Genomic DNA, 24,616 nt, shown 5'->3' with positions numbered 1-24,616 from the left:
TGTGTAAAATTAGCCATGTTTCAACCCAAATGTTCACCAACTTCTTAGCAGACTTTTGAAAAGGTGAAAAAAAAAATCAAATAGGAATCAGTTATGTTACGATTAACTGGTTTGACACAATTACACAATCGGCCTGTGTGTAGGATCCCATCATTCAAGACATTCAAGAGAAAAAACATGGAGAACAGTTGACAAGAGCAACTTGCTAGACATTAAAAAAATACCCATTTCCATTGCTGTTAATAGCATTATTTCTTCATTTTAACAATTAACAGCTGACGTTATGACAGGTGAGTTTTTCTACTTTACATTAGGGATGCACCGAAAATTCGGCCACCGAAAATTTTTGGCCGAAAATGGCCCAAACGCGTATTTTCGGTTTTCGGCCGAAAGACCTAAATCACCGAAACAACACGGCTGAAACAGAATTGTGATGACGCAAGTAAAAAGCGCAGCCAGCACACGGTCATCTGGATAAGAGCCAACATGTCTGCGGTGTGGACGTATTTCAATATCTCGGAGAAAGACCCACGGATAGCGATTTGCAAAACATGCAATGCTGAAATTTCAAGAGGGAGTGTGTCTGCAAAGAGTTTCTCCACGTCGGGTTTAATTTATCACCTGAAATCCAAACATCCCGATAGCCATTCTGAATATGAGAAGAATACGGCGCAGAAAAGAAAAGTCAATCCGAGTACGCCCACTCCATCTGTAGCGGACTTATTTGAAAAGGCAAGAAAGTTTTCCAGTGATGGTGCTAAGGCAAAGGGCATAACACAAAAAATTATGGAGTTTATTGCCTTAGATGATCAGCCGTTCTCTGTCATAGAAGATGTGGGATTTCGTAGGCTGATTGATCACATTGAGCCCCGTTATGCCATGCCAAGCAGACGGCATTTCTCAGACGTGTGTTTACCTGAGCTGTTTAATGTTGTTGCAACTCATGTCCATGAGCTTATAGCATCAGATATTACAGCTATCAGTTTCAGGACCAACATATGGAGCTCAGACGTCAGCCTCACCAGTATGCTCAGTCTAACCGCACAGTGGATCGATACAGATTTCAAGCTGCAAAAGATTCTGCTCCATTCTCAAGAGTTTAGAGGGTCACATACAGCAGCAGCCATTTCTGCTGCATTCGCCAATATGTTCGACACCTGGCATATCGACCGATCTAAAGTGCATGCCATAGTCAGTGACAATGCAAGAAATATGGCAAAAGCGATAGAAGACAGCCAGCTGAAAGGAATACGGTGCATGGCCCACACACTACATCTGGCTGTGAATGAGGGAGTGTTGTCTCAGCGCAGCGTAAAAGACGTATTGGCTATAGGCAGAAGAATTGTTGGCCACTTTAAACATTCTCAGCTGGCCTATTCCCGCTTACAGTCTATGCAAGATCAGTTTGGAACACCAATAAAACGGTTTCAACAAGACGTGAGTACATGCTGGAACAGCACTTTTTACATGCTGGAAAGCCTCTTTGCGCAAAAGCGAGTCTTGGCTGCATACAGCGCAGATCACGAGCTCCCCGCGACATTCACTTCACACCAGTGGGTCTTAATAGAGAACATTCTCTTTCTTCTTGCCCCCTTTGAGCAGTTAACTAAAGAGATCAGCTCCGCTGATGTATCTGTAGCAGACGTTATTCCGTTAATTGTGGCACTAAAGCGTCTTCTAAGCAAAGAGGTTGAGACAGACCACGGAGTGAAAACCATGAAAAGCACACTCTTAAGAGTCTGTCAACACACGTTTCACTGAGATCTATTCGGATCCTCTACACTTCATTGCGACTGTACTTGATCCGCGTTATAAGGATCATTACTTGGATGTGGGATTAAAGCAGCGCGCACGTGAAATGATCCAGGCCGCGATGGATGCGGGCAACCCGCTTGGAGACGGACCAGCGCACAATGCGGGAGGAGAGCAGAGCGCAGCAGGAGAGCAAAGCGCAGAAAAAGGGACTCGTCTGTCTGCACCAGATGAGGGGCATGCACCTTCCATGTCTGATAAGTTCAATGAGATCCTGCAAGAGAGTGCCCCAAATAATAGGTAGGCTATTCTATTCTGACTTACTATATGTGACTATCAGATGATTTTATTTTTCTGCTAGACAGTTTTTATTTTATTTGATAAAAACGTTTATGCACTGGCCCTTTATCTTTTTCAAATATCAGGTAGACAACAAGCTCAACCGCTCAACAGTTGGACGGTTATCTGTCTGAAGTCCCCATCTCCAGAAGTGATAACCCTCTTGCCTACTGGAGAAATAACCATGGCCGCTTTCCTGACCTGGCAAAGATGGCACGCAAGTACTTGTCTGCTCCGTGCACAAGCACTGACAGCGAGAGACTGTTCAGTGCTGCAGCTCATGTTCTCGATGAGAAGAGGAACAGACTTCACTGTGATAAAGCAGAGAAGCTACTCTTCATCAAGAAAAACCTGCCACTTTACCTCAAGAAGTAGAATGGGCGTGTGTCTATTGTTAAAATATTTGTTTTCCACTTTGCACATCCACAATTCTTGGTGCATTTGTTGTTGTTAAATGCCTACAGGCTATGGCAATCTTTGTTTTGATACACTGTTATGTTGTAGGCCTACAGAGAAAATATTGTTATATCTTTCAGCAGTTGCACTTGTTCTGAATGCACTTTGTTGTAGTAGTCCTACAGAGAAAAATTTAAAAAGCACTTGACTTAAATGCACTTTGTGTTTTTATGAGAGAACATATTTAATTTTACAATCTTTCAGCAGGCCAGTCAGTTATAGGCCTGTACATTATTATTTAATGTATACATGAGTGGGGTCAAGTTAAACATTTTGTTTTGAATTTTAATTTATATTGTGCATTGTTGTAATGTCAGTGCTAAATAAATATTTTCATACGAGGTTAGTAGTACACAGTCATAGCCATAAATGCAATGGTTCTAATAATTGACAATCATTTCTTTCGGTGTTTCGGTTTTTGGCCTTGTTTCCTCATTTTTGGTTTTCGGTTTCGGCCAAGAATTTTCATTTCGGTGCATCCCTACTTTACATGTGTGAGTAAGTATTTCTTTGCAGTTTTAGTACCTGGAATGGCATCTGGTGGCAGTTTGCCAGTGGCCAGCATGATGTCCCTGAAGTTCAGTGAGCTGTAGTAGACATGACACAGCTGCACATTGGGGTTGGTGGCCACAAAATGGCGGAGCGGTGATGCGATCCAGCGCAGTGAGGACAGGTCACCACGAGTCAACACGTTGACATAGGCCTGCTCTGTCATTTCCTCATTCATATCTAAAAGAGCAAAAGCACATAAGGAATATTTAATAAGTGGACATAGATAAAGACAGAGATACATAGTTTACAGTCCTCAGGGAGGAAATTCTTTTCCACAGCCAGTGTTTATTACACAGAAAACAGCAGATATACCTAGAACTTAAACACAGCAGAGTACTCAAATACAGAAACAAGAACAAACAAGCAAATACACCCACCTAATACAACAACAACATTCAGATAAGCAAACAAACATGGACACACCCCCATAATATTCCTCAAAACACCGATATAAGCTTAATGCGAAGGACAATCAGTACAGTCATGTCAATAGTCGATCACGGGAGGAGTGCCAACTGCAAGTGTCACTGGACTAGGGATGGGTATCGTTAAGATTGTAACGGTACTACTACTCTTACCAATACTGCTTATCGATCAAGTACTTTAATGGTACTCTTATCGGTTCTTTTTGTTATTTTTTAAGAGAAAAAATAAAAAATTGATAACAGAATTAACATTGCTTTATTTTCTCATGTCTGGCTAGAGCGTTACTTTTAATTATGAACCCATGTTCATATAATGTAGTCAACTCTGTGTAGGCTCCAGGCTGCTAGCATGCATAACATAACTGAGGTGTATGGGGCAACGAGAGATGAACTACAAGCTAGGCAGTCGAAAACTGTGCATTTCTCTGCCTGTATCTGATGCAACTTTCAGTGGAAGTTTCGAAAGATTCCTTGTAATTCCACCCTTCCATGCAAAACACTTGTTGCACTTGTGGCAACGAGCACTGTCAGCATTGACTCTAGTGAAGTATAACCAGTCTTTTGACCATTTAGTTCTCTCTGCCATTGTCACTAAGAGCAGGCTCCGTGGGTCTGTGTATGTGTGCTTGCGTGTGTGTGCGCGTCAGAGAGCTGGCCCCGCCCCTTGGCTCACACATGCAACATCATAAGAGACCATTGTTTCATCCCTCTCCATAATGATGTCCCTCACCTTACCCACAAAATCCAGTGTTCTGAATGTGATGTTCATGACAGGGTCTGATAAAGAGATCTCTCTTCTGGACTGGATATAGCGAAAATGCATCATAGACAAATGTCTTAATCTTACTGCAAATTATAAACGGAGTTGGTGAGATAAAAGGTGCAGATAAACGGGGCGTCTGGGTAGCGTAGCGGTCTATTCCGTTGCCTACCACCATGGGGATCACCGGTTCAAATCCCCATGTTACCTCCAGCTTGGTCGGACGTCCCTACAGATACTATTGGCTGTGTCTGCGGGTGGAAAGTCGGATGTGGGTATGTGTCTTGGTCACCGCACTCGCGCCTCCTCTGGTTGGTCAGGGCGCCTGTTCGGCGGGGGAGAGGGAACGGGGGGGGGGATAGCATGATCCTCTCATGCGCTACATCCCCCTGGCGAAACTCCTCACTGCCAGGTGAAAAGAAGCAGTTGGCAACTCCACATGTATCGGAGGAGGCATGTGGTAGTCTGCAGCCCTCCCCAGATCGGCAGAGGGGATGGAGCAGCTACCGGGACGGCTTGGAAAATAGGGTGGTTGGCCAAGTACAATTGGGGAGAAAAGGGGGGGGGAGTGCAGATAAAAGGCTTATGCAGCCTAAATAAATAGGACATTTTCTTAATTTCTCCAATACCAATAGCAGAACCGTTAAAGTCGGAGCTTATCAATACTATGGGGTCTTTATTAATTTAGCACCCGTTTTATATCGGGTTTTGGTACCCATCCCTATAATGGATCGGAAGAAAGAGGAAGGATAAGAAACTGACGTGTGAAAATGGTCTAAACTAGGATGTGGATGTTTTCATACCCTGGGTAATGAGCTGATGTCTGAAGACACCCCAGCGTCCGTCTCGGAACACGTTCATCACCAGATCCCCCTTGAGCACTGACTGCATGGAGGTATGGGTGGGCTGCAGGGTTGGTACCACCGATGATTTGTTAAGATTAGATACAAATGCACAACTGGCGAGAAGTTGGGATAACCAGAACAGAGGGACATAAAGATAAATTAAAATCACATCAATCACAACTGTCCAATGTTGAGACAATGATAAACTATATTGTTCGATAGAGTGACATAGCTAAATATTAAAAATCATTCAAAACCTCTCCGGGATGGAAGGTATTTGGGAAAACAAAATATTTGAATAATTTCCATATATTGAAATTACTGACTTGTCAACATTTAAAACTTGCCTGAACGCTCACACAAACTCATACTCTAAACTGTGAAACCTAAAGTGCACCAATAACCAAGCTCAGTTATCTATTTCAACTTAATGAGTGCTATATGACTTAAAACAACAAGCAATTAACTGACCTTTAAATATTCCAGTCAATAAAACCACTGATACTACAATATATGAAATGCCTGTCATTAATGATATGTGAATTAACTACTTATATTATAAAATCTATCCAAATTATAAATATCCACCAACACAAAGTACGGAACCATGTCCATATGAAAAGGTGTGCTACCGGACTCTGTTGCCGCCAGGCTCCTGACGTAGACAGTTGACCATTCCCACAACTCCACAGTGGCCCTGAGAGGCAGTTAGCCAGACAGGGGAGTCTGAGGGCTCAGCCAGTGTTGCCTGGAAGAGATACACACGCATGTAGAGTTACACACCGTTATGTATACAATTAAGGGTACGAGAAACTTCAAGACACTTTTGGACTTTTTTTTTTTTTTTTTTAATTTCTCCCCCTTTTTCTCCCCAATTGTACCCGGCCAATTACCCTACTCTTCCAAGCCATCCCGGTCGCTACTCCACCCCTTCTCCTGATCCGGGGAGGGGTGCAGTCTACCACATGGCTCCTGCCATACATGTAGAGTTGCCAGCCACTTCTTTTCACCTGACAGTGAGGAGTTTTGCCAGGGGGACGTAGTGTGTGGGAGGATCACACTATTCTCCTTCAGTACCCCCCCGAACAGGCGCCTCGACCGACCAGAGGAGGCGCTAGTGCAGCGACCAGGATACATACCTACATCTGGCATCCCACCCGCAGACCCGCCCAATTGTGTCTGTAGGGATGCCCGACCACTACGCTACCCGGACACCCCACTTTTGGACAGTTTGATGGCTGCAACATATAGTCTTAAATGCTTTCATGAACACGCACACACACTTGTGCGCGAGAACATTGAGCCTAACCTTGAGAGTCTTGACCCATTGGTAATCCGTGCCATCCACAGGAAGGAAGATGGGTTGTTGTTTACTGGTGAAGTTACGGCGACAAAGGAAAAGCACCGAGCCATAGAAAGACTTCCTCACTGCCACCACGTTCAGCGAGGCCTCAGAAAATATCTTCTCCCATTCAGCCTGGAGAGCAGAGGGTGAGGATATCGCTGAAAATCACACCTATGACTCACACCTATAATGTGTAGCTTTCTCCGGTTCAAGCCCCTCCATTAATCATTGCTCACTCAAGTGAAATCAGGAAAACACTGCTCTTAGCTCCCAGCATTATAGGTGTTAAACATCAAGCCTCCAGGTTAATAAAAGACAGCTCTACCTTTTAGCTGCATTTATTTTAAACTATGGGATGTATTGTTGCTGTTGTGCTGGTTCATTCCCGGATGTGTTTCCCCTGTTATGGGATCAACAAAAGCGACATTCTGTCTACTGACCTGTGTAAGCAGTCCCTGTGGACTGTTCTTGCTTGGTGAGGTCGCGGAAAAGAAAGCCACTGTCTCCCCCAGGGTCTCTCCCTTCAGTAGGGTGTGGAGGAGAAGGAATCCTCCCTCCTTAGCTCCAGAGGCAAGGTTGGCCACTAATGCCCCGGCCTCTGTTCCTAGAGTGCCCCAGGCGTGGTTACACACCACCAGATCTGCTCCTCCTACTCCTCCGGGAGCAGGGCCTGTCAGAGGATCCCACTGGGCTGAGGTGACCCCCAGTTCTTCTAGGGTGGCCTGGTGGGCATCGAGAAGGCTGGGGGTCGTTGCTGTGGCGGTGTAGTCAAGACGCAACATAGGCTGGACGTTGAGGAGGGGCACGGCGCGGGAAAAGAGCTGACCGTCATTGGAGAAAGCCTGGAAAGAGAGGAAGAACTATTGTCAAGGAGAGGGATGAATTTCATTCATTCATACTCTAAATCCTCTTCACTGAATTCAAGGGTCACAGGGAGCCTATCCAAGTATTCAATGGGCAAAACTCTGGACAGGTCGCCAGTCCATCACTCACACTCTCACACACACACACACTCTCACTCACACACACACACTCTCACTCACACACACACACGTAATTTAGAGACTCCAATTCAAAAACACGCAGATTTTATTTTTTTCCCTGTTTCTCCCCAATCGTATCCGGCCACTTATCCTACACTTCCGAGCCGTCCCGGTCGCTGCTCCACCCCCTCTGCCAATCCGGGATGGGCTGCAGACCACCACATGTCTCCTCCGACACGTGGAGTCGCCAGCCGCCTCTTTTCACCTGACAGTGAGGAGTTTCGCCAGGGGGACATAGCATGTGGGAGGATCACCCTATTTCTCCCCCTCCTCCCGAACAGGTGCCCCAACCGACCAGAGGAGGCGCAAGTGCAATGACCAGGACACACACCCACAGCTGGCTTCCCAGAGTTGTGTTTGTAGAGACGCCTGACCAAGATGAAGGTAACACAGGGATTCGATCCCCATGTTGGTAGGCAACGGAATAGACCGCTACGCTACCCGGACACCCCAAAACCATGCATATTTTTGGACTGTGGGAGGAAGCTGGCATACCGAGAGGAAACCCACATGAAGACAGTGAGAATGTGCAAACTCAACATATAAAGGCTGGCGTTGTACAGGAGCCACTTGCTGTGAGGTTATGGAGCTAACCACTAAACCATTGTGCCACAAAGAAGGAAGTATATCATAAAATGAATTTAAAGGGGTATAAGCATTTTGATTCAGTATTTTAATAGTGCTTAAAAACACAACACTTACTTAATCTTCCTTCTAAATTCCCCAGTAATTCAAACCTGGTAGTCAATTACTCCAAACAAAAAAGACACTATTCGCTCTTACCTCCAGGACTTTAATCTTGCCCGGGGTTGTGTTCTCCATGGCTGTGTCCAGGCAGTGTCTGAGGGCTGGTGCGTCCAGCAGGCCTTGCAGCAGGGGGTCACGAAGCAGGCATCCCCTCTCCTTCTCTACAGTTTGCTCCACTTCCGAGTGCAGGTTCCCATTCAGCTCCAGGCCACAGAGCAGGGCCAGCAACCGCACCAGGCCAGGCTCAGATGGCTCTGGGCTGGGCAGTGGGCAGTCAGAAAACTCTTGCAGACCAGGAATGGAGAGCTTGACGCCGTGAGGAGCTAACTTACACTGAAGTTTGTGGATCAAATCTGGAAGAGAAGTGTTCAATCAGGACAAAGCTCTAACACTTGTTCGTGTGTTGTTTCTCAAAGCGGATATTTTGCAATTACCTGCAGAACCCGAAGTTGAGACATACCTTTGCAGAGCCTGAGGTGCTCAGCCAGTTTTTCATTGGTTGCCAGGCACTCTGTCTCCATGTAGGGAACAAATACAAACTCCTCCAGTGTGGGCGGGCTCTGTTGCTGCTGGCGGCGTGGCGCCACTGTGGCATGGAGACCGCAGATCTGAACTCCACCTGCCACAATGCTGTCCAGGCAACGGTTGACATGGACTTCCACAGCTGTGGAACAGGCAAAGGGAATGAAGGGGAACAGTTAGATGTCAAGTTATGAGTCAAAAAGACAGAGGGACAGTGAATCAGACACAGGAGAGAAATTGTAAAGCACTGTATTTACATTGTAAGCTGACTTAAAACTGAAAAGTCTTTAAAAATCTACACCTATTTTAAATCTTTTTAAAAGTCCTTCAAACAACTATTGACCCACCTTTGACATTCCGGATATAGGGGGGAAAACAGTTAAATTGGGCCCTATGGGTATATTTTTATGCTTTATCTAACACAAACCTTGCTTGCCGTCAGCATACTCCGAGACCTTCTCCAGGTGCAGAGCAGGGTCTACGCAGACGGAGCGAATTCTGGTAGGCAGACGCAGGCTTCGACCTGACAGGCCGACCACAATCATCTGCAGCATGGTGTCCAGGAAGGTCACCCAGTTCCCAGTCCACTGCAGCTTCCCTTTGTCACCTAGGACCGCCATTTTACACACAGCAGAACAGTTAAGATAGAATGTGTAAGATTTTAGAAGTCTGCAAGTGTTGAAGAAATTAAGATCGTCGACCCAAATCCCTTTAGGTCTGTGAACAAGACAACTGTTTTACATATGAATAATTAGTTTGTGCTTAGTTAGCTGACAATGTCAACAGTGGTGGCGTGCAAAAAAATTATTTAAGTTTGACATAAAATATTAAAACAAAACAACAAGAAAAACAAATGGGGTTTCTTAACACGTCTTTAGTGCCTTGAATAGCCACAATTTTGTTAGTGGTGGACATGCCATAGATTAAGCGCTTTTATTGGATAGCCAAATTGGTGACAAAATCCTTGCCAAATCAGATAGTATATTATTACTATCAAGATTACAAAACTGCTACATAAATGCTACATGTCGCCAAACTCTGTGGTATGATGGTGTCTAACCACCAAGCTTAACTTAAACTTGGAAACACCCATATCTCAAGTTCACAGTATGGAAACAGACAGACAGACAGACAGACAGACAGACAGACACACACACACACAAACACACCTTCGTTATTGGACTCCAGAATACCCTGAAAGGTCTTCCCATAGTCATAACCACGGAGACGCAGCTCCTTATAGATGTCATGGGTAGTAAGCTTCATTTTAGGGTCACTTTCCTTAGCAGTTTGCAACTGACCAATCTGTGAGTGGAATGAATCCAGGGCTTTGTCCTCTAAAATGCTCACCTTACCTGGGATATAGAGATTGCAGAGATGAACAGGTCAAAGAATGGCAGCAGAAGGGACAAAGGAAATGTTTGAATCCACAAAAATCTTTACTTGGTTCTCCTGGTGTTATACACAAACAAAAATATCTTGTTTTCAAATATATTGTTTTTGTAATATTATGAGGAAAGGTTAAAAGGGTGATTAGGACTCAAGATTTAGTTGAGCCATAGATATAATCAATATTAAGGATAATGTCATGGCACCTACCACTGACGGCCAAATTGCCATTTTCTGAAACTTCAAACTTGTTGGTGGCAGGCATGAGACGTACTTCTAACTGAACCGAGCCTGAGATGGTGAAAAGAGAAGCGCAAGAGACAAAAAGTTATCCACACTGATTTGTTAGTTGACCTAGTCATAAACGGATAAGTTACAAAAATTATCTTCCGTGATGCCTATGTTCTTATGTGTTCTCATCCTTTTATTACTCCCTCCTGCGGGCCTCACCGATCTTTGGCAGGATGGTGGCCCTGTGGATTGTGACATCCTCAAAGGTCACAGGGGCCGTTTCCATGACGACACCGAGGCTCCTCATCAGGGTGCGCCAGGCCAGCACCAAGTAACCAGTTGCGGGGTAAAGGACACGCCCGTCAATGCAGTGGCCAATCATGTAGTAGTCTGGTGACTCCGGGTTTATGTCTATGTGGTCAGTAAAAACTGGGTTAGATTAGTTTGTACAGTATGGATATGTTCTAATGATTAAACAACAGGGCACTTAAAAAAAAAAACTTTAAAGACCCGCATGTGCATTTCTTACCAATGTTATAGACAGCTGCTGATGTGGACCCTCCTGAGCCCGAAGGGAAGTCCTCAGTCTTGGGGACATCCCAGGTCTGGGCATGGTCCCACTGCATGATGGGAGAGATCAGAGGGGTGCCTGTTGGCACTGGGTATTTCACAGATGGACACAGGCTGTTACTGTCCACGTTGATGCTGCATGACAAAGATAAAAAAATAAAATAAAAAAAACAGGATCCATTAGTAGTCTGAAACAACTGCCTCAAAGCTGGACTTCTGCTGCTGAGATTGGACTAGGGTAGGGATGTGGTGCCAATGTTATACTTACTGCTTACGACCTTCACTACAATTCACAAATGAATGATGTTACAAGGAGTTTTTTGATGCCTCTATATGACTAAAATAAGCAAATGAGTCCACCAGCCATAAGATAAGATATTGCTATGATTCTAAATGTCTGTCTCCAGGTTGGATTCTCTATGAAATCTGATGAAACAATTCATGGCACACAGCAGATCTCTTTTCTTCAAAACAAATGGCACAAGCTAGCAGAGGGTGAATGTAGAGTTTTGCAACAAGAGGCAATATTTATGTGACATGAAGCCGTTCTTCTGTGCCAAATGTATTGCTTTTGTCCACAGGTGTGCGCAACGTCAACAAAAATCCAAAACTCCGCATAGAAGTCTTAATCTCTTCAAGCAGACTGATGCAATTAAAAGAATGCAAGACTAAGTGACGTAGACACTGACCCATTCATGTAGATTTTGCCAACGTGGGAGAGGAAGAACTCTAGGTTGTTGGCATGGCCTCTCTTCATCAGTGGCAGAATGGAACATGTGGGCTTCAAGCTACGCTTCAGGATTGCCTGTGTGTGTGTGTGTGTGTGTGTGTGTGTGTGTGTGTGTGTGTGTGTGTGTGTGTATGTGTGTGTGTGTGTGTAAGTGAGAGAAAACGGGATTAGATACACACTGGAAAGTAATGAGCACCTTTTGTACATTCTGAAATCAGAAAAATCAAACACCAAAACACAAATAAGTCCCATTTGAAGACAATGCAGTAGTAATTAGACACAGCAAAGTGCCAGGATGTACTGTGTACCTGCAGCAGAGCATGCGGTGCAATCTCTACCACCACGGCATTGTCAGGCACCAGGTTGAGTCCCTCCTGAAAGAGCACTGGGGTGACCAGGTTGTTGACATGGTATTCTGCCGAGCTCTGCAGAGCCAGGGGAGACTCCCAGTCAGCCTGGGGGATACTGGTGCTGATCCACCGCGATGAGCGCTGACGCGGCTCCTTGATCACCTGCAGAGAGGGAGGGGACATTTACTTTTACAAGATGTATGTATAAGAAAATAAAGACAAAGACAGATAAGTCAGATAAATGGATTAAAAAAAAAACCCCCACATGAACTTAAAATGTTTAATCGCAAAATATGTTCGGGAATTCAGAGGTTATAGAAGAGTAAACAGGTTTTCCTGCATTAGCTCAGACACAGGAGGTCCTACCAGAGACCAGTAGGGGTCACTCTAACCACAGATGTTACACCATCCTCTAGTTCTGACGTACCCTTTTGAGAGCAGCCAGGAGGTTCGGGGCAATGGAGGCCATGTAGTATGAATGAAAGGCCACGCCAGCACTACGGACTTCCTTGGCAAACACTCCACTCTCTTTCAGTTTGGCCACAAACGTACTCACAGCGTCCTGCAAGAAAGACAGTACCAACTCAGTTTGCTTTAACATATAGTCCTGTATCACAGCAATCACACCAAAGACTTCTCATTTCTGTACCACTGTATCAAGCATCCTAGTGAACATACTCTCATGTTAACATTTTTTATGTGGGCCCAGATCGGTTAAAAAAAAAATTGTCGACATGTAAACATTTCCGACATTAATGTGTGTAAAGCAAAATACCATAATTACCTGTCAGCTTACCTTTACCAACAAAATACCTTTCAAACCATGCAAATTTTGTGCAGTTTGACAATTGGAATCTTTAATGTGAATGTTTACCTTAGGGCCAGAGATGGTGACAGTGTCTTCAGCATTATGACAAGCTGGGACCACACCCTCAGGACACTGGGCCTTACACTCCTCCCACGTCAGCCCTGTGAGACAGGAGGAACATAGAAAAAAAAGAGAAATTCTATGTCAGTTATATTAATATGAATAGCATTTAGCCCCTGTTAATCAGCATCACATGTACAGACACACATATTCTCCTTACACACTTGAAACCCCTTACCGACAGCAGCCATGCCTCCAGGAGGGAGGTTGGCCTCCTTGATACAGCGGCCTCTCCAGTAAGCAGCCAGGACAGCCTCGCTGTGGCTGAGGGAGCCATCTGCATAACCACAAGCCAGCTCTCCTACCGAGTGGCCCACAATACCGTCAGGCTGCAGGCCCAGCTTAGTCAGCAGGTCAATCTGGGCAATCTGGGATGGCGACGCACAGGAAATGGCTTAAGTGACTTTTCATTGAGTTATCATCTAAAATTAGTTGGGGTGTGAGTGTGTGCGCGCACACTGTACCCATTTAGGTTTGCAAGACATGGGACTTATGGAGGTTGTTTGTAAATCTTGAGTCTTGGAAAAGTGAACCTTCTTGTAATCTAGTAATGTGTTTTGTATGTAAAAAACACAAAAATATCCATCCTAAATGGCTGACCACTGAAGTCCATGCTAAAATTAGTGACCAAGCCGGCCATTGTTTAAAATGTCAAAGTTCCCTTATCAAGCATGACATCTCTATCTCCACTCTACCTGTATGGCAGCGAGACCAACGAAAGCGTGGACAGTGTCCTCAAAGGTGGTTTCATCAGCCTCCATGAGCATGCGGGATATGCATAGGCCTGTGTCCTTGAGGGCCGTGTCCGAACGAAGGATGGACTCTCTGAATTCAGGCAGCTGCATCAGGCTGCGGCCCATACCAGCCCACTGTGTACCCATGCCTGATTAATTACGGAAATTCAGGATCAATCAGTTTAGTACTTCAACATATCCGTCTCTCCGATCCACTGAGGAGGTGAGGATCAGAGAAAACAGCTAGCAAAATATATTTATATTACCTAAAGGGGTTAAAGTAATTTGTCTAAAACTGAATAATTAATAGATAAATAAAAATATAGAGAACAATAAAAAAAAAACTTCTCACCTGAGCAGATGTACCAGAGAGGCCTAGGATTGGGCTGTACCTGCTGCACCTCTGTGACGTCACTCTGGGAGCCGATCAGAGTGTAACCTCTGTAGGGCATGCTAGTCGCGGGTACACCCGAAACCTCATTCAGAAGGGAAAGAAAGTTATCATCTCCAGAGAGTTCCTTCCCTTTGTTAAGCACAGCATTAACTGCATTCTCTGTGCGGCCACAGGCTTGGAGGACTCTGGGAACCGTCTTGGCTGTGGAATTCGTCTCGGGGGATTTCTGCGCGTATTCACCAGCAGGGCGAAGGATCACGTGAACATTGGATCCCCCAAAACCGAAGGAGTTAATGCCTACGATGCCTCCGTGTACTGGGATGGGACGGTCAACAACACGAACACGCCCATCGGTCAAGGCGGGGATATCCAGGTTGGGGCTCTTGAAATGCAGGTTGGGAGCCCACACACCTCGTTCCAGAGAAAGCACCACCTGGAGGAGAAATAGACAGAAGGATAAATAAAAGATGAATGAGAAATTAGAAGCTAATAATGGGCACCCACAAACCTCAAGTCTCAAAAGAGAGTGGATCACAGTGAGGTGAAGACATTGATTGTTCTCCTTTCTTACCTTGGCGAGAGCAGCCAGACCAGAGGCGGGCTCAGGGTGACCCATGTTGGACTTGGTGGAGCCAATGAGCAGTGGCTCCCGCTTCGACTGACAGAACACACTGACAATGCCATTGACTTCCTGTGGGTCACCGACCTGAAAGTAGAAAAAGCAGCATAGTGGGTGACACACATTGTAGAGTGTTAATGGAACTGGGTGCATGTTCAGGTGACATCATTATAAGGTTGAAAAAACCCAAACTGATGTGTTTGCTTACCTTAGTTCCAGTACCGTGGGCTTCAATGTATTCCACCTGCTCAGTTGAGATGTTGGCTTCCTGGTAGAGAGCACGCACCAGCCTCTGCTGCATCTCACCTGATGGGAATGTCACACCTGGGGGAGGGGGAGAGGAGTCCATGAGACAGATTTACATTAGCGGACAGAGGGAGACACACTGTGGATAGGCATTTGCACCAGACTGGGCTGCAACAGCAATGACAGGACGATGGGCAAAATGGCTAGGGGTGAAAAAGGTGAGGAGGATGCGTGAGCAGAGAAAAACATAGACCCGCTAGGGGGGTATGCTCCCTCTGAGATTTTTTTTCTTTTTTTGAAAAATAAGCTTTTAAATGCTAATTTCTTAAGTGTTGTAGGATTACTCTGTGCTGGTCACAAGCTAACAGAATTACAAGATTGAGCAAAAAAGTAAAAAGTATTAATTTATTAAGCGAAAATGTACCTTTACATATGATATGCTCTGTGAGGGCAATTCATATTTGATGTTTGCTTACTTTTAATCTTTCACCATGACCTTACATTGCTTAGATAGATGCTTGAAGTCCATGTGTAATAGAACAAAGGTAATCTTCTAAAGTGTCTTCTCCAGGTGCACACATAAAGGCCTATTGTTAATTGTTGGCTATATGGGAGACTCACTGAGTGTAGCAAGTGTGTATACCCTAATCTCAGAAGTGGCCTTGATGGATGAGAGCTGGAAAACATGAGATAAGGAGGGGAAGAACAGACAACTGCCCTATAAAAGAGACTGTACTGTATTGATCGGTGTGCATTCAAGCACCTGGGTTTGGATGTGTCTGTTCATGAATATATATTAAAATCATGTCACAATACTGTAAGAGATATTTGTCTCGTTCCTCGTGTAATGTCATAGTGGAATTAAATAATTGCCATGACATGCTCCCATTTACAAAGAAAATTAACAAAGGGCAGCCCCACCAGGTACACAATTACAATTATTTTCAAAATTATTACTCTCCATAAACCATGTTTAAGTGTGAAAAGAAAAATTGCAAGTATGAATATGAGTATCCTATGCTTTAGGACTGTTGGTGGGGGTGGGGGTGGGGGGCGCTAAAGGGTTCTGTCCTTAATTTTTCTTCTTGGCCTGGACCAAGAGGAAAAAAATCTTCTGGTCCAGGCCCACTTTTGGGCCCACTTTCGCTGTTCTGCCATATGCTTCAGCCTTGCTCTCTTTCTCCTCTTCGGCTGTCTGCTTTTTGCTCTCCTGAGCACTGCCAGGTGGTTGGCAGCATTACTTGCTCTGCTGCTTTTCTAGTAGACTCTGTTGCCATTGGCGTTTGTCAGTGGTTCCTGTTGACCGGATGTTCTCACAGAGTGTGTAGTCCACCTCCCCGTACCTGACATCCTCCCTTAATGTTAGCTAGCTTGCTAACAATTCTTGTTCCGTCCAATCTGATCTCTTTCCAACTGACAGGTGTTTTTCGGTTTTCAGCTGACACCTTCTCTGCAGTTTCATGGCTGCCATGCGCAACTGGCAACTTCGTTTCGGCTTTTTCCACATAGCAGGTCACAGACCAATGGTCTGGGCTTGCACTGCTGGCTGCTGCCTTTTGTTGACAGTCGATGCACGCGCATCCCAACGTGCATCCACAGCATCAGATGTTCGCCCTCCTTTCTCTTACTATGGAAGTCGCTTTGAGTAGGTGGATCTGCACAAATCATGTAGGTGACCGATTTTAGATTCCAAAGGGAAAATTTTGCTGAAAGGTGACAAAAGTTTGCGTGCTTGGGACATCCAGGTAGTGTAGCGGTCTATTCCGTTGCCTACCAACACGGGGATCACCAGTTCGAATCCCTGTGTTACCTCCGGCTTGGTCAGGAGTCCCTACAGACACAATTGGCTGTGTCTGCAGGTGGGAAGCCAGATGTGGGTATGTGTCCTGGTTGCTACACTAGCACCTCCTCTGGTCACTTGGGGCACCTGTTCGGGGGGGAGGAATAACGTAATCCTCCCACGCGCTATGTCCCCCTGGCAAAACTCCTCACTGTCAGGTGAAAAGAAGCGGCTGGCAACTCCACATGTATCAGAGGAAGCATGTGGTAGTCTGCAGCCCTCCCCGCATCGGCAGAGGGGGTGGAGCAATCACCCGGACGGCTCGGAAGAGTGGGGTAATTGGCCAGATACAATTGGGGAGAAAGGGGGGGCGGGTCCAAAAAATAAAAAAGTTTGCGTGCCTGTACACTGTAAGGTAATTTTGACACAATACATGAAATTAATGTGAGGCCCTAGATTTTGATTGTTGACATGAGGACACGAAAGAGCAGCAAAACATTGATAACCTTTCAACACCAGGGGGAAAGAGGCTGTCAGTAATGTTAGAGCTGATATTTATACTATGAGGTAATGCACACTGACACAGCTCCTCATAGCACCTGCCAATGTCCCGCATAGGAAAGGGTCGACTGCTTTGGCAAACAATTTTAACCGTTTCACCCACTAACCTATAACCCCATGCTGTCAGTGGATATGGGCCATGTGCAAACCAGGACAAACTTGACAGAAAGATAGCGTTGTGGCCACATGGCAGGTGCAATTGTAGTTGGCAATATACTTGTGGGAGTGAGATGTCAAAACCATGAGTGCAATTTAAATGTAACACACTCTGGAATGATGAAGCCAAACAACTTTTGTAGCCTTCAATAACTCAACAACCCTCTTGGCAAAGCAAGCCATGTGACAGTCTGTTACGCGTCCATCATCTAAAAGACCTGTCCCGTAGGAATGCATGTGTTGCTCGTGTATATGTGCGCTTGTCAATAAAACACTCCAGAAACTGACCCTCACTGACGGCCTATGTCTATTAAAAAGGTGCTGCAGCAGCGGCCAAGTGTGCCAAGAGTGACTAGAGGAAAGGTTGGTGTGGGTGCAAGCCCTTATGCGAGACTGTGTGAAAACTGCAGCTTAAGCCAACACACTTTATTACCTTCCTCTGAATAATCCATATTAACATGAATTTCAGAAGGTTGCGTAGCTATTAGCCAAGGAAATTAAACCCAAATATCAAAAGGAGCTTTAAAAAAAAGAAAAAAAAAGTATCCATTTCCTACATAGGAGGTCATAATGGGTTTATAAAGCTTACCGGAACTGTTTTAATAACAAATACAAAGAAGTTTAAAAGGGGCGTTTCTCCTGCAGAGCGATTTCTGTAAAGAGACTACAGGGTTTATATCTAGATGGTTGCTGAAATTAATATCAATTATCATTGATCAGTGCAGGATTAACTGCACTAGGACCCCCTAGGCCAAGAAGGAGGAGTGCCCTTCTCACCCTGCTCTTTATATCCATCTGTGTTGTTGCCGGCATTCAGCACTGTAGCGTAGACCCTCTTAGCCAATGAACGCTTAGTCAGCAGCACGGCTACCGCAGCCTCAGAACGACAGTAACCATTTCCTGGGGAGAAGAAAAGGCAAATGGACCAAAAAAAACAAAAACAAAAAAAACAAAACATTATTAATCTCATGTTTGCTGACTGCAAAAAAAAAAGATTCTCAATACAGTGGTAGTCACTGAAATCAACCCTCTACATTTACAGTCTCTTTCTTTTCACCTGAGGAGTCAAAGGACTTGCAGGTGCCTTCTGGGCTGAGCATGCCCAGTTTCATGAACTGCACGGAGGTGTTTGGCTTGAGCAGAAGGTTGACTCCTCCCACCAGCGCCGCATCACAGTGGCCGTGGCGAATGGCATGGAAAGCATTCTCCAGAGCCAATAGGCTGGAGGAGCAGGCTGTGTCAATGGCTGTGCTAGGACCTGGAGAGGAAAAGGGGAGTAGATGACATTAAGGAAACTTGCTCATGAAAATGATGCAGGTGGCGCAATGTGTGACAAATCGCCAAGTCAGAATTTTACACCCCAGTATTGTACATTTTAATATTTCTAAAAAAAAAAAAAAGACAAACAAGCTAAACTTAAGGTTGAAACAGGTTGGGGGCTTACCGTTAAAGTCAAAGAAATATGAGAGTCGGTTAGCAAACATGGCTCGCTGGCATCCCGTCATGCTGTACCCTAGTAACTCCTCAGGGTCTCTGCTGAATGCCTCGCCAGCCTCGGAGCCACTCACACCAATGTAGACCCCCGTTTTACTGCCACGGAGTGCCACAGGGTTCAGGCCTGTGCCAGAAAATAACCCAATACTGCAATCAGAATAGCAACATGTTTGCTACATACTGAGGGTTTTTTTTCCCCCTGTACCAAGTTTTTCTTCAGTTGAATTCCTATTGTGATTTTATCTAGTACCTCACCCATTTCCTCACCTACCCTCCTCCATTCACCCTCACACTTTTTATCCCAACCCCATCAAAAGCCACTCCCTGAGGGTCCGCGGTGGTGTAGCGGTCTAAGCATCGGCTTTGTGTCGATGCAGTTGCCCACTGGGGACCGGGGTTTGCGCCCCGGTCTCGTCAGATCCAAATAGGCCGGACTCGACGAAGCAGCAATAATTGGCAATGCTGTCTTTGGGAGGGGGCGGAGTCGGCGTGTGTTCGTCACATGAATGTGTTTCTGTGTGTGTCGGAAAAAGCAGTGGTTCGGCCTGGATTTGCCTTGTCACAAAAATGGCGAGGCGTCTCCTTCGAGACTGCCGGCCGGAGAGATGCAGTTGAAGAACGCATGCAGTACGAGGGTGGGTGTTTGAACTAAAATAGGGATCGATTGGCCACTAAATTGGGAGAAAAAAGGGAAAAATCAGAAATAAATGTATTAAAAACATTTTTTTTTAAAAAGCCACTCCCTATTACCTCCATCTACAATGGCCTCATAGGAGATCTCCAGCATGAGCCGGAGCTGGGGGTCCATGGTGTGGGCCTGTTTGGGGTGCACCCCAAAGAATGCTGCATCAAAGTGGCTGATGTCCTTAAGCTTGCCGTTCCTCTTGGGCAGTCCATACAAACCTGGGAATGAACAACAGAGGGGGGGGGGGGGGGTTATTTAAAAGTATTTTGCCCTGGAAATGAACTGACTGCTTGTGTACAGGCACTGAAAATAGAGAACGGGTTTAGAAATGATTGACAGAAAAGATCCGAAGGTGTAGATGATGAGTGAAAGCCACTGGATCCAAAATTCTTAACTAAAAACTCATCTTAACATCACTTTTAGGTGATTATATGACAGTATCAAGGCAATAGGAGGGTTCTCTATCATTATGCAAGGGCAGTCCCAGGCTGTGATGCCTCCCCTTTCCTACCCCCCTCTCTGCCTCCACTAGCCTGGTGTGTGTGGTCTCAGGGTGTTGGCTGGCCTGGCCGAGCAAGCCCTTTTGAGTTCATGAATGTGAGATTTTGATGCATGCCAGGCGCCGATGAGATGTACTATGAGAGGTACTATTCACAGGGAACAATAGTGAGAGAGTGAGAGAGAGAGAGAGAGAGAGAGAGAGAGAGAGAGAGAGAGAGAGAGAGAGAGAGAGACAGAGAGAGAGAGAGAGAGAGAGAGAGAGAGAGAGACAGAGAGAGAGACAGAGAGACAGAGACAGAGAGCCAGGGAATGAAGGGGAGAGAGTGCACTGGTTAGGGCTAAGGCAGCAGAGCTGCATGTGGGGAGTAGATGCAAAGTAATCGTGAGTGGGTAAAAATGCAAATGCAGAGCAAAAGGAGAAAGTGACAGAGTGAATGGGAAAGAGAAAGAGGAAGAGAAAGAGAGTAACTGGTGAAAAAGATAGAGCAATGCCAGAAAAAAACAGTGCCAATCCTTCACAGCCAGGTGGTCAAATTCAAAAGCAACAGACTAAATGTTCAGCAGACTACCAAGCAGCTCTCACACTGGCTAGCTCAACAAACAGCCTTATAGACAGCTAAAAGCTTCAACGGTTCAAGTACAGTCACAGCTGTGCCATCTATTTGAAATATCGAACGGCTGACTAGCCGACTGGAATACTGTTGTTATGGTTTGGATCAGAAACAAAGAGGAAACGCTTAGCAGTTAACCATTTGCCAACTAAATTTGAAAGTATAAGAAATCTGACTTTGTTTGACGTTAACATTAAAAACAAAGGATAATGTCACACTTAAAATGTGTGCCAAGAGTGTTTTTCAGGAGAATCCAAGGATCTAGGAGTACCTGCATATCTAGGACTGCAAAATAAAACATACCAATACAAATGTTAATAATATAAATGTAGAACATCTGCACAACAGACAATTTGTAGACGGTGGATCTCCACATTACAATAGACTATTTTGAACTTTTAGGGCGTTTTCACACCTATAGTCCATCTTCTTAGGTTTGAATCAGTGGATGGAGTTGCTGCGTTGTTGCATTTTCCCTTTGGTTTGGTTTGGTTTCATATGGCAAAAGTACAAGCGAACCAAAATGTACCAACAAAAGCCATGTGCGAGCGATCACACCTTTCATTGGTCAGAAATCTTGTGGGGTTGGCGGGCAAAGAAAGGAGAATTTGTTTTTCTTCCGGGACAGCTATCCAAAATGGACCATCGGCAGAATTGGCATTTGTTCATAATTGCGGTCATCGTTCGGGCCATATGCCAAGCCAAAATATGTGAGCAGAATGGCACATTTGAACATACTTCAAGGTAACATTTAGAGAATGATGTGTTGCTTCACGTTACGCAAAGAAGAAGAGCTGCCTTCAGTCAGCAATTCTGTGTTGACAAAGCTCATCCTCAGCCCATAATGCACAGCGCAGCTGGCGACGGGAGCTGGTTTAATCCAAAAAATGCACAATGCTCCCTGCAGTTGGGTCGGGTCACGTTCATACCACAAATAAACCGCACCAGAGTTCGTTTGTAACCGGACCAATACCACCTCTTCAACAAGGTCTCAGTCTGGTTGTTTTGGTCCGCACCCGAGTGCGATTGCTGTGTTCACACCTGCCCAAACGAACCGCACCAAGGGGTAAACACTCCAGGGTTCAATTAAAACAGACCAAACAGACGGGCGTCTGGGTGGCGAAGCGGAACCACCATCCCCCCTCCCAAAAAAAAAAAAACCAGACCAAAAAACTCAGGTGTGAAAGCACCCTTAAATTTGCCATGTTTGCAGTTTCATAGAAAACAATTTCATATTTCACAACTCAATTTACTGCAAATGGAAATGTCCTCACCCAAAATGAAGCCTACTAACCCCAGAAAAGATGTTATGGACTAGCAATAACATGACTGTCTCTTTAATCTCTTACACCTACTACACTCTCGTAACCCCAGGATGTTAAAATCACACACCGTAAGTTCTTTACTTCATCCTACGCCCTTTTCGAACATGGAGTAGTTATTACTTGTGTTATTACAGAGAGTCTGCAAAATATGTTCACTGTTATTTCCATTTGTTTTGTATTCCTGCCTATATATCTTATTTTGTTATTTTAACTTGTGTTATTACAGAGAGTCTGCAAAATATGTTCACTGTTATTTCCATTTGTTTTGTATTCCTGCCTATATATCTTATTTTGCAATTTTAACATGTTCGAAATAAAACAAATCAATAGAAATAAATGTTTATAACTTGTTGAGATGGGTATCTACGTATCTTGGGCAGTGAAAGGCCTTGGCTATATCATTTTCAAATTAGCTATATCGTATTCTGTTTTATCCAATCTTTGTGAATGATAAAGGATCATTGAGACTTTATCTAATGACATAGATAACCTCCTCTAGTTTATTATAAAGTCACAGAAAAACAGGGGGTCTTACAAGTGTCACCTCAGGCAAGTCAACCCAAGCTCTAAATATTAATGGTAGAACTGAGCTCGACGGCAAATTAAACTTCTAACTATCTTCATGTGACCCCGGCTAAAGCTTATAGCTCTCTTTCCTAACAGCAGTTTTCAAACTGAAAACTCAACCCTGAACTGTTGGAATAAAGTTTGATGCGGGTCCTTACCTGGCTTCCACCGCCTGTCATCCTCTGTCACCATATCGACGCCATTGAAGAGGTTGTCCCAGAATTCCTCCAGGTTGTCTGACTCAGGCAGACGACCGGATATCCCTGCTATGACTATCTCATCCATGTTGGATCACTGCAGGCACAAAAGGGAGAGAAAGCATGCATGTTGAAAATAAAAAAGGTAGACAAGTAGATATCGTAACCGTGACTAAGGGCAAATCCATGCTACTTTTCATTTGATTGCGAGAAAAAGAAGGAACGTAAGTTAGGATTGAGAGTCGTAGCCCAATAAACCCAAAACAAAGATATACTATGAGAATCCCATGAGGAAAAAAAAGATTTAACATTTTTAAGGTGTGTGATGAACAGCATTGCAAATAGAGTCATTCAAACAATCATAAAATGAAAGGGCAACCATGAGCGAGAAAGAGACATAAAAACAGAGGATAGAAGAAGAAGAAGCTGTTGAATGTTGTTAATATTCAAAATCTATTATAGGTTTTGGCCCAGTTCTTTAGCTAATTTACCTATTTTAATACCTAAGCTATATTTTAAACGTTTTTTTTTTATTTCACCTAAACCCACTATCTGCTCATCTTTCCTTTTTTTTGTCTGATACAAACGCCTTTTATTGCTTCAGACACGAGAGGTGCAGAGTAGAAAGAGAAAGTGGGAGCAGAAAAGCGGAAGACTAGTCAAACAAAGCTGGGGCCGTCGACCTCCCATACAGAAGAGACAAACCCCAGCCCTATGGCCTCATCTCACGTTCAAAACAATGGCCTCTGACCACGTTTTCAGGCATGGGTGGGTTGTGTCTGCATATGGCTGGTGGAAGCGCGAGACATTGAATAATTTCCGGCAGACATGACGGATGCACGAGGGATGGAAAACATTCAAGGGAATTAAACATTTATAAACACTGAAATGTGTTAAAATATCACCCAAAATATTAGATGTTAATCCTCCAATGACTTCTTCGACTTGTTTGCAGTTAAAATGCTTTAAATTGAATCTACTTGGGAGGCAGAAATTCAAACTATTACCCTCAATAAATATATTTCAGCAATGCATTTTATCCTGCGCTATTCTGGTAACTGGTGCGTTTCGGGATGAGTCAGATTACTTAGGTTCCACTGTACACGCATGGAAGAGCACCAAAAGCAGACAGTGTTGTCTAGTTTTAGGCTACTGTCTGTGCGCACACATGAGTGAACACATCCATGTTTGTGTTGTATTGCGTTGGGGGGGGGGGTGCTGGTGTCCAGCTTGAATCTTTGTCTCCAGTTTCTGGGCCAGGCCATTCCGTGTCTGGTAAACCGGCTACCTCCATCAGCCAATAGCGACGCAGAGGGGGCGGCGCTAGCGAACACTAGATGCAGTGAAGCCACAGATATTGCAGCCTCAACGCCACACAGTAGTCCTGTGATCAGCCTATGGCTCCTTGGCACACAAAGCAACGTAACATAATCTATAGCATGAGGTAAACCTGTCTCATCGGAACCAAAAAGTGGCTTTATAATAAACCGATGAACGACACTTTAAAGTCTCCATAATGCCTTTTTTTATTATTATTATTATTATTATTATTATTCCTATTTGCAGATTAGAGCAGAGCAGGTCAAACAGCCTGAGAGGAGTAATACCAGTTTGAGACATCAGTGTTGCAAGACTAAGACAGTGTTGTTGGTGTAGCTTTAAATCTTGTTGCAGTTCTCAGCATCAAAAAAAACAACCCGTGTGTGTGTGTATGAGTGTGTGTGTGTTTCTGACCTAATGCAAGTGTACACATCACCATGGT

The 24,616-nt window shown here is 44.6% G+C and overlaps 1 protein-coding gene across 1 annotated transcript in view; it reads right to left on the bottom strand.

Annotated features, from left to right (window-relative positions):
* The window catches only part of fasn (fatty acid synthase), a 37,490-nt gene that overhangs the window by 9,287 nt on the left and 3,587 nt on the right, over window positions 1-24,616 (bottom strand). Inside the window, exons 2-27 of the mRNA XM_056296937.1 lie at window positions 22,816-22,951; window positions 19,719-19,871; window positions 18,919-19,092; window positions 18,532-18,732; window positions 18,252-18,374; window positions 14,940-15,055; window positions 14,684-14,818; window positions 14,071-14,545; window positions 13,680-13,867; window positions 13,163-13,352; window positions 12,931-13,025; window positions 12,484-12,618; window positions 12,015-12,218; window positions 11,666-11,781; window positions 10,936-11,111; window positions 10,626-10,817; window positions 10,386-10,466; window positions 9,956-10,141; window positions 9,214-9,393; window positions 8,725-8,928; window positions 8,301-8,617; window positions 6,915-7,316; window positions 6,439-6,606; window positions 5,762-5,877; window positions 5,088-5,242; window positions 3,073-3,276 (exon numbers count right to left, since the gene is read on the bottom strand). Coding sequence (XP_056152912.1) covers window positions 3,073-3,276; window positions 5,088-5,242; window positions 5,762-5,877; window positions 6,439-6,606; window positions 6,915-7,316; window positions 8,301-8,617; window positions 8,725-8,928; window positions 9,214-9,393; window positions 9,956-10,141; window positions 10,386-10,466; window positions 10,626-10,817; window positions 10,936-11,111; window positions 11,666-11,781; window positions 12,015-12,218; window positions 12,484-12,618; window positions 12,931-13,025; window positions 13,163-13,352; window positions 13,680-13,867; window positions 14,071-14,545; window positions 14,684-14,818; window positions 14,940-15,055; window positions 18,252-18,374; window positions 18,532-18,732; window positions 18,919-19,092; window positions 19,719-19,871; window positions 22,816-22,942 — 4,813 coding nt within the window. The 5' untranslated portion in view covers window positions 22,943-22,951. The remainder of the gene's footprint in view (window positions 1-3,072; window positions 3,277-5,087; window positions 5,243-5,761; window positions 5,878-6,438; window positions 6,607-6,914; window positions 7,317-8,300; window positions 8,618-8,724; window positions 8,929-9,213; window positions 9,394-9,955; window positions 10,142-10,385; window positions 10,467-10,625; window positions 10,818-10,935; window positions 11,112-11,665; window positions 11,782-12,014; window positions 12,219-12,483; window positions 12,619-12,930; window positions 13,026-13,162; window positions 13,353-13,679; window positions 13,868-14,070; window positions 14,546-14,683; window positions 14,819-14,939; window positions 15,056-18,251; window positions 18,375-18,531; window positions 18,733-18,918; window positions 19,093-19,718; window positions 19,872-22,815; window positions 22,952-24,616) is intronic.

This window comes from Lampris incognitus, chromosome 17 (genome assembly GCF_029633865.1).
Source record: "Lampris incognitus isolate fLamInc1 chromosome 17, fLamInc1.hap2, whole genome shotgun sequence".
Taxonomy (NCBI): Eukaryota; Metazoa; Chordata; class Actinopteri; order Lampriformes; family Lampridae; genus Lampris; species Lampris incognitus.
The sequence above is the reverse complement of the archived record's forward strand: the minus strand, read 5'-3'. Positions and strand labels throughout refer to the sequence as shown.